Source organism: Nylanderia fulva, unplaced genomic scaffold (genome assembly GCF_048542155.1).
Source record: "Nylanderia fulva isolate GAGA-0341 unplaced genomic scaffold, ASM4854215v1 Scaffold608, whole genome shotgun sequence".
NCBI lineage: Eukaryota > Metazoa > Arthropoda > Insecta > Hymenoptera > Formicidae > Nylanderia > Nylanderia fulva.
This window is the reverse complement of record NW_028190708.1, coordinates 16,865-27,391: the sequence shown is the minus strand read 5'-3', so window position 1 is coordinate 27,391 and position 10,527 is coordinate 16,865. Positions and strand designations below refer to the sequence as shown.

Genomic DNA, 10,527 nt, shown 5'->3' with positions numbered 1-10,527 from the left:
TTTTATGCTACAGCTACGCATAAAAGTACTAAAATACTTAGAACTTTAAATTACTTTAATATTCAACTGTATATATTATTATAACTTTTCTCGTTTTATACTATATTTAAAAAATAATATTTAATAATTACTTTATTGCACTTACAACTATGCATATGTATTTAATACTGTAACCATTTAAATAATAAAATATATATATAATTACTGTGTATGAAATTAATACATTCAAAATAAAAAAAGTTCATATGCAAAAATAAACTCTATAAAATCTATAAATAAACGTAATAATAATAAACTGTGCAATAAACGTAATAATAAACGTTCAAATATTTTATTTATTATATATTAAAATTATTCTATTTAATAACCTGTCCTTTTCTTGTTTAGATCTCCTCATTTTCGCATCTCTTCTTTTGTTCTTCCTTTTTCCTAAAAAGAAATATGTGATTGTTATACATAGGTGCAATAAGTCAATTCTGCAATAAATATTCTATACAAAAATAACAATAAGTTCTTAAATGTTGTATTTAATTTAAAAAAACTAATACACGCAATAATGAACAGATAGTGCATGTGTTCACCCTCTTTAAAATCAGTTTCTTATAAAAATAAAAAGTTTGAGATAAGATGATAAAATAGTTAAATTGAGGTATATTATATATAACTTACAAATCTCGGTCAAATCTCTGCTTGGCTAAAATTAGCCATCTTGCAATTATATCCTCAACTTCCTTATTTGTTAAATTGGTTCTTGAAGTTCGCGCAGCATCTAACAACAAGTTTAAACAGATATGTGTGGTTATAGATTATATAAAAATTTAAAGCGACTTAATTTTATATATATATATATATGTATATATGTATATATACTATTCAAAATTATTTTATATTCCTATGATTACATATTATTGAATAATGATATTAGAGTTTTAATAGCATCATCCAATATAACCATGCATAGAATGCTATATATAAAGTGTCAAAAATATGTCAATAAAAACATTTCTGTGATTAAATATTTATATACTTACTTATGATACATATAGTAATGCGAAGATTTTTAAAGGCATTTTTCAATTTTGCACCAGCCCAACTATATTCCATTGCTAATTTATTTGTTAAAATATGTTTCATCATGTACGAAATCACATCATGATGATCCTTACCTCCTAAAAAGCTCAATTGTCTTGTCTAAAAATATAAAATAATTTAATTAATATTAGTTTATGATCTAAAAATATCAAAATAATAAACATTTGTTTTTCTCTTATAAAAAAAGTTAACATTACTTTTCTTTTAACTTCTTTAAAATTATTTAACATTATATAAATAAATAAATATGTCCAAAATATTGCTTTTTATAAGACATTTCAATAAAATGTTTCTAATCGTAAGTATAAAATGATAATATTTTGTATATACCATTTCTGCAGCAACACATTTGTTTTTTAATTGATTATCAATTCTCTGTAATTGTTCTACGGTATCTGCTGGCAAATCGAAATCATAATGTTCATTTTTTTTTAAATCCGTTTCCTCATTTTTTCTTATGTGATTATCCAACTTTATTAAACGTTCATCAATTGTTGTAAGATTTAACAATACTGCATTTAGTTTCCTGATAATTAAATTATGAAAATCTGCAAAAATAATTGACACATATTATTGTATATCTACTCATTGTCAGATTATATAAATATTACGAATTATATACCATTTTAAATATGTTTACAGTGATATAAATAAAAAAAGTTAAAACTTTAATAATATATATATATATATATATATAGGTAAGCTTTTACAAAAATTTAAAATTAATAACAGATATATTTTTACCTACATCAATCTCAGCATTACAAGTATCGGATGTAGATATTGTATCTGAATTTTGTGGAACAAGGTCATCTTTATTTGCTGTTCGATGTTCTTGTGAACTTATAGATTTACTATATGTAACTGCAGACTTTTTAGACTGAATATTAATTATTTTTTCATTACTTATTTGTATCGGAGGCTTAGTTATTTTCTTATAATTTTTTATCAGTGGTTTTTTTATTTCATAAGTCATTTTGCTTTTATTTAAATCGTTTGATATATTAGAAGCTTCATCTAAATCATTGCTTGTGTCAGTTCTATCTGAATTATCAGAAGAACTTGAAATTTTTTTTACTCGATTCATTTTCTTATCACCTTGTATTAATGGTGTCTTTATTTCACAGATTTTGCTCTTATTTATTGTTAAAGCTTTTGGTGTATTAGGAAAATTATCTAACTCTAAATCATTGCGAGTTTTTAATTTATTGATGCTTGTGTCGCTTGTATCAGAATTATCAGGAGATGAACCTGTATTTTTTTTTGCTCGTTGATATCTCGATTTTTTGAGGTTATTTCCATCATCACCATCTATATCGGATATTTGTTCAGCTAATTTAAGTTTGTCTATAGCTTTATCATATGTATCTAAAACGTATAAAATTTTTGAATATTAAAAATTAGATTTTTGTTTTTATATATTTTATAATCAAATATCACTTAAAATTTAAATTTTAATATATACTTTTAATACATATATATTATAATTTTAATTTATATAATTTTTGATAAAAAAATAAAATACATTTTTTATATTACTAACCGCTGCTACCAAAAATACGGATTATTTTATATAATTGCCAATCATCAGAAGGAAATATTCTTTTCATAATTGCTTTATTTATCTTAATTTGACTTGTATATGATGGCCATTTACATTCCTTATTATTTTCAGTTAACCATTCAGAAGGAACAATTTGTAAACCATCTTCGAACTCCACAATATTATACGCCATAATAACTGTAAATAAAAATTGATCAGCATTGAAATTATAAATAATCTATGATGTAAATAATATGATAAAAATGTGACGATAATAATAATAATAATAATAATAATAATAATATTTGCAATTTATATTAGAGTATTATAATTACGTTTAATTATTTAATTACAAATGCAAATTAATATTAAACATGTATTATTCAGTTGTGTGTAACATCGGAAATATAATATAATTTTTTTTATAAGGCATTTTCAACATTTTTGCTCTAATTTTATCAAACTCCCATGTCTGAAGATGAGAATATTCAGACATGATACCAATATTTAAAGTTAATGACGAAATAGGCTGTGTATATAAATCTTCCACTAACACAAGTACTTTGCCAATAGCATACATTTTATTGTCATTAGATTTAATGAAATTTAAAATTGACATTATTTGTCCATTTTCAAAAGAAATGCAATTATTTTTTGGATCATCACAGTTAATATAATATTGATTATTGCAAAAAATTTTATATTGTTGTACAGAAATGAAATCTTTCGTAATAGGACCATCACAATGAGAGCGTGTAAAACATTTTTCCATATCGTATGAATTTGAATATATTTTGAATGTTTCATTATTATGTATTGTCTCAATTTCTGCAAATCTTCTTGTTAATTGCTGTAATGGTTGGTTAGTTTTACGAATTAATTTCTTTAACGTAGACATATAATTCTCAAATTTAAATGCACTAAATTTATCCAGAGCACCAAATTGTTTTACGTCTGCAGCAAGATGTAATAAATTATGAATATTATGTGAAATATATTTAGAACCGTAGATAACTTGAAATGATTTTACAAAATGTTTTAATAAATTTTCTGCATATTCTATAATAGAAGTTTGATATGTTAAAGTAGGATGTGCAAGAATTGTGATTGCTACATGTAATGTTAGAAAATTTAAATATACATTTTCTTGTAGTATTCCTTTCAATATAATAGGACCTGTATATAATAAAAATTGCCGATATTCTGTGGCTTTCCAAGTTTGATATACTTTAATGATCTTGGTTTTCGAGCAAATCAGAAGGAATATAATTGCGTAACTTTATAGTTTCTTAGAAAATTTGTTCTTTGTCTGAATTTGATAATCTTATCTTAAGTGGTCCTGAAAGCCATAACATAATAAGTTTACGCATAACACCCAAACCATACCAGGTGCATATAATCTCGTGGCACATTGTAACTAAGCCTAGATTTGTATATTTTTTAAAATTGTGTCACCAGTTTGATAATCAAGATTATAAGATCCAGTAAAAAATTCTTTATCATTACGTAACATCATATTAGATGTGTATGGAAAACATATATGTCCTTCTATATTATCACCTTCAATAATGCATTTAGTGCAAACTATTATATCCAGTGGTTTCTTTTACATTTAAAATAAATGATTTAGCAGGAGCGTCACAAATTATTGCTTTAATTTCGACTTTATGATCTGATCTGTCCCTCATAATCAATCCAATAATCCACATTATTTATAAAAGCAAATAGCACAATCACCTAACCAACATTTTTAAAACTCATTTTGATTTGCATTTTTTGTTTTTTCCTTCATTCCTTCCTTCAATTCCTTCACCATAATTAAGGCAATGACATCTACATTGTTTATAATATTAGTCGGGCAACATAATATTGGCCATCAAACTCTTTGTGGCAGACTTATTATAGGTAAACCAGCAATATTTATAATAATTTGAATGTTATCAATCAAGAGCCAAAATTCAATCTTTTACGAAATTCATCTTGTACGGTTCTCTCAATTCTTTTTCTTTTCTCTTTGTTCTCTGTCTATCACATCTTAAACGGTTCTTTTCTTTCTCTTTTACAATTACGTTTCTTCAATCAATTCTTCTTCAATATTTTTAGCGAAAGAGCTTTTTTTTTTTTCGAGAACCCCCTAAGTGGCATAATCTTCTCCGTTTTCATTTGTTACTTTCCGTCAGCAGTTGATTTAGGAGTTTTGCAATAATTTACGTCCTTGTATCTTTAGGCAAGTATAATTAGTGTGTGGTTTCAAAAATATTCTGTAAAAGGTGACCTGAGGGAGTGATTTGAGTGATCAATCTTTTTCTTCTTTTTCTTCAATAGCCCATTTATATTTTTTATTATTATAAAGAACTATTTTTGCTGACGAAAGATATAACTTAGAGCTTTTTTTTTACATCTGTGATGTCTTTTTTTGTGGGATATACATTTTCTTGTAGTATTCCTTTCAATATAATAGGACCTGTATATAATAAAAATTGCCGATATTCTGTGGCTTTCCAATGTTTGATATACTTTAATGATCTTGGTTTTCGAGCAAAATCAGAAGGAATATAATTGCGTAACTTTATTAGTTTCTTAGAAATTTGTTCTTTGTCTGAATTTGATAATCTTATCTTAAGTGGTCCTGAAAGCCATAACATAATAAGTTTACGCATAACACCCAAACATACCAGGTGCATATAATCTAGTGGCACATTTGTAACTAAGCCTAGATTTGGTATATTTTTTAAAATTGTGTCACCAGTTTGATAATCAAGATTATAAGATCCAGTAAAAAATTCTTTATCATTACGTAACATCATATTAGATGTGTATGGAAAACATATATGTCCTTCTATATTATCACCTTCAATAATGCATTTAGTGCAACTATTATATCCAGTGTGTCCTTTTACATTTAAAATAAATGATTTAGCAGGAGCGTCACAAATTATTGCTTTAATTTCGACTTTTATGATCTGTCCCTCATAATCAATCCCATTATTTATAAAAGCAATAGCATCACCTACAAACATTTTTAAAAACTCATTTGCATTTTTTGGTTTTCCTTCACCATAATATAAGGCAATGACATATACATTGTTTATAATATTATCTGCACATAATATTGGCCATAAACTCTTTGTGGAAGACTTATATATAGGTAAACCATCAATATTTATAAATAATTGAATGTTATCAAGAGCAAAATTCAATCTTTCACGTTCTTCAATAATTTTTAGAAGAGCTTTTTCGAGACCTAAGTGGCAGTAATCTCCGTTTTCAATTTGTATAATTTCAGTTGATTTAGGAGTTTGCAATAATGTACGTGGATCTTTAGGCAAAGTATAATTAGTGTGTGTTTGCAATATCTGTAAAAGGTGACGGAGTGATTTGAGTGATATCTTTTCTTCAATAGCCCATTTACTTATGTCATGTATAAAAGTTTCGTTATCATTTAAACACAGATTTTCATAATTGTTATCGACTATAGCTTGCAGCTTATTTGCATCCGTGTAATTTTGTATCATACAGGCATTATTTTCATTCAGAAAGTTAATATTATTTTCATCATAATATTGATTTAGATTTCTATCTAAGTATACTTTATCAGAATCACATAAAGACGAAGCATTCTCATCAACAACAATTAGTTGATCATTATTATTATTAATTATTGCCATAGAATCCGCAGAATCAGTCTGATGAGTTATCATATTCATATCTGTTACTGTGTTTCTTGCAACTAATCTTCGTTTATGTCTTGCACTATAAAATATTGAGTGTTTTCGTTTGCGACCCATATTTTTCACAAAATATATTTTTTTTCCTAAATATACATATACAATGAAAAAAAGATATCTTGTTACAATAAATATGAAAAAAATATAAGACAAACATAAGATAAAAAATATTGTATATACTAACCTTAATTTTTATGTTGATGTTTTTCACTTTGTTAAATCACTTCTTATTGCTAAGTAATCTTCTGAGATCACTTATTTTGAGTCAAAATGTCCTCTTATGCAAATAAAAAACACGTGCTGGTACACCAACAGACTGCGTATACGCTGCAGAGCGTTTTGGGCAACGTGCACCCGCCTACACGGTCACGCTTGCATTAGGATTAGGTAAGATTAGGTTACATTAAGTAGCGTCCATTAACGGTGACGTGTTGATTCTTTTACTTTTAGAACAAATCAACGTCAAGTCTTGACAAGATGACAACTTAGCAGTCATTCTGCTGAACGCGACTATTTTAAAGAAAAATATTTCAAATAAAAGTTGTTTGATTCAAAGGAGGTCATAAAGTAGATGATGCCCTTTATTTGATGAATATTTTAAGAGATATTTGAAATGGTGTACGTGTTATTTTAAATTGGACACCCTAATATATATTTAGTTATAGCAGTAATAAATATAAATAAATAAATATAAATTATTTATTAAATATATCATAAATTAAACTTTATTTTTCTAATTTTAATTGTTGATCGTCACAGCACAACATCTTTATGATGTCACTGTGACATTTTCTTGCTATGACAGATTTTTTATCATTATTGTTACATTTCGTGATATACTAGTTATATCAATGTGACATTTTTGATGATATCACTGTAACATCATAAAGATGTTGTGCTGTGACGATTAAATATATATTTTATCGTCACAGCAGAACATCTTTATGATGTCACTGTGACATTTTCTTGCTATGACAGATTTTTTATCCTTATTGTTACATTTCGTGATATACTAGTTATATCAATGTGACATTTTACAATGATATCACTTCAATTGTGATTAATGATATCACTGTTACCTTCCAATAATCTCACAATGACATCACAGTGACATTACATTTTTTTGTCACCTTGTGACTCTATTGTGAGCTTATTGTGATGTCACTGTGACATTTTTTGCTATGGGGGATATAATTAACTTATAAGATACATAATAACACAAATCGCTAACACAACTAATATGGTCAGTGCTGTTAATGTGGGCAATAAGAAGTTTTAGTAATATATATAAGTTATCATCTAATTGCATTCATTTATCGCTAAATAATTTTAATACAAGCCAACATTTTAATATAAAAATATTAATTTCTCTTTGATTTTAACGTAAAAATAAAAAATTCATGAATACACTGTAACGGCGTAGCCGTTACTAACGCCTCGCGGGCCGATCACCCGCCCGCCACTTGAGGCTATGGCGCCTAAGGCGCCCCTAAGCACAAAATCATAACTGATACACGGGCCACCCTACCCCAGGGGCGCCCCACTACAACCCCCAGAGGCGCCCCACTACGACGCCGGCGTTACCCCCCACCACAGCCTCGAGGTAGAGTGGGGGAACCGCCGGCAGGGTATATAAGCCGGCTCGACGGATGAGCCGGCACCAGTCCTGTTCCGGACCTCCTAGCCAGGCAACGGGCTTCTCGTTGTTACGCCGGGTTTCTCGGTTTCTGGCCTCCTACCTTTAGTATCGGGCAACGGGTTTCTCGTTGTTACGCCGGGTTTCCCGGTTTCCGGTCTCTTCCTGCTATACACCGGGTGACGGGTTTCTCGTCATTTACGCCGGGTTTCCCGGTTTCCGGTCTCTTCCTGTTACACGCCGGGCAACGGGTTTCTCGTTGTTACGCCGGGTTTCCCGGTTTCCGGTCTCTTCCTGCTACACGCCGGGCAACGGGTTTCTCGTTGTTACGCCGGGTTTCCCGGTTTCCGGTCTCTTCCTGCTACACGCCGGGCAACGGGTTTCTCGTTGTTACGCCGGGTTTCCCGGTTTCCGGTCTCTTCCTGCTACACGCCGGGCAACGGGTTTCTCGTTGTTACGCCGGGTTTCCCGGTTTCCGGTCTCTTCCTGCTACACGCCGGGCAACGGGTTTCTCGTTGTTACGCCGGGTTTCCCGGTTTCCGGTCTCTTCCTGCTACACGCCGGGCAACGGGTTTCTCGTTGTTACGCCGGGTTTCCCGGTTTCCGGTCTCTTCCTGCTATACACCGGGTGACGGGTTTCTCGTCATTACGCCGGGTTTCCCGGTTTCCGGTTTCTTCCTGCCATAGGCTATACGCCTCCGTACACCGTATCTCTAAGTTATACCGGGTAATTTGTAAATCTTTTCCGGACACCGCTACAGGCTATACGCCTCCTTATTTTGTTTATACCGAGTAGTCAATAAGTTTCTCTATTTAGGGCTTTATGCCAACAAACATTTCGTTTATACCGAGTAGTCAATAAGTTTCTCTATTTAGGCTTTATGCCAACAATCATTTTGTTTACTTGTTTCTTTTTGAATAAACCAAAGTATTGTTAATAAGGAATAAGCGAGTCTGAATCTCCCCCTTCCTCCCGAATCCTGGAACCGGCGAGCCGATCCGCGGCGTCGGGAAAGGTGAACCGTTACATGGCGCCCGAACAGGGACCTGCCCAGTGGAGATCCCGACTCGCTTAAGCCTATCCAGATGCCCGCGTGGGTAAATCAATTATCAAAAACCGAAGCTATTGCCTTGGCCAAAAGACACGGAATCGATAGCCAAGGAACTTTAGACGAGGTCCGCCGACGCCTCCGCCGATTTGTCGGGCAAAACCCCGCGCTATTTCGAACTCACCTACCTGTGCCCACTATCAACGTCGAAATGGCCACCGGAAGCCCAACCAAAGACGAAGAAGCTACCACCCCGACACCTGTTGAACCAGCCAGGATCATGGACCAGATCCGAAAATGGGGGGTGCCACTTCGAGGGCAAGGACCCCCCTGGCATTCCTCGAGCGTACGGAAGAGCTGTGCCTGGGCTACGGCTACACCGACGCCCAGATGCTGTTAGGGCTACCCGAACTCTTACGGGGAGACGCCCTGCTGTGGTATCGCAACATCCGCGATACCATAGCCAGCTGGGCCGACTTTCGCCAAGCTGTCCGCCAGCAATACCTGCCAAGCGGGTATGAGAGACAGATGAAAAGGACGATCCAGGGACGTCAACAACGCCCTAAAGAGTCCTTCCAAAAGTACGCCACCGAGGTCCTGACCATGATGCGGCGCGCCGGGGGATATTCACCCCTAGACCAACTGGAACAGCTCTACGAAAACATGGAATCCGGAGTACCAATTGTACATCCGTCGGGCGGACGTGCTCAGCGTCGGGGATCTGAGCATCCGAGCCACCGAATACGAAGAGGCCGACCGCCGAAGACAGGAACGACGAAGGGACGTGCCGCAAAGCCACACCCCGGTTGTAGCTTCCGCGGTCTACAGTCGGGAGGAATGTTGCTGGAGGTGCAAGCAACGAGGACATACACGCCTGCACTGCCAGCGACCTCCGAAGAAATTCTGCTCGAGATGTGGCAAGGACGGGGTCCTCACCCGTGACTGCCACCCCCCGACGGGAAACGGGGGGTGCGGGCCGGAGACGGTCGCGGCCGTCGTCCAGCCCAACTCGGCCTAAAATACAACCCGAGACCGCACCTCCGGATCCAGATCGCCGGACAACATTTGTGGGGCCTCCTCGATTCCGGCTCAGAAATCTCATTCGTAAACGCTGAAACGGCCCGCCGAATCAACCGCACACCGTCTAGCCCAGATCTCAAGGCAGCCCAGATACGCCTGGCCGACGGGACGCAAGTCCCCATTGCCGAGACCATCGAAGCAACGGTCAGGTTACGAGGAAAATCGTACCGCCACCGCTTCTCCGTACTACCACAACTAGACAACGCCGTACTAATAGGCATAGACCTCTGGGCGAAATTAGGAGTCGAGCTGCGCCCGCCGCCCAGACCTGTCACCGAGACAACAACCAAAGATGGAATCGCGACAGCCAGTATCAGCCCAGGAACTACCAGCGAGGCGCTAAGGCTACAGGCCTTTCTAAATAACGAACTTCCAAAGTTCGAATCGGTCCGCGGCCCG

The 10,527-nt window shown here is 34.2% G+C and overlaps 1 protein-coding gene across 1 annotated transcript; it reads right to left on the bottom strand.

Annotated features, from left to right (window-relative positions):
- Positions 1 to 367: 367 nt before the first annotated feature.
- On the bottom strand, positions 368 to 9,330 carry LOC146720788 (uncharacterized). The gene is made up of 5 exons (XM_085488026.1): positions 9,233 to 9,330; positions 1,423 to 1,618; positions 1,032 to 1,191; positions 670 to 769; positions 368 to 429 (listed from the first exon to the last, which is right to left on the bottom strand). The coding sequence occupies exons 1-5, from the start codon at positions 9,328 to 9,330 to the stop codon at positions 384 to 386; spliced, it is 600 nt and encodes a 199-aa protein (XP_085344152.1). The 3' UTR covers positions 368 to 383.
- Between the last annotated feature and the right edge of the window lie 1,197 nt (positions 9,331 to 10,527).

Excerpts from the sequence above, each read along its gene's own strand:
- LOC146720788 (XM_085488026.1), bottom strand. The coding sequence starts at position 9,330 with ATGATCCTGGCTGGTTCAACAGGTGTCGGGGTGGTAGCTTCTTCGTCT. Across the intron at positions 770-1,031 it reads CATTACTATATGTATCATAA|ATGCTGCGCGAACTTCAAGA; the intron begins GTAAGTATATAA and ends ACTTGTTGTTAG. Across the intron at positions 430-669 it reads CAGAGATTTGACCGAGATTT|GAAAAAGGAAGAACAAAAGA; the intron begins GTAAGTTATATA and ends ATTTCTTTTTAG.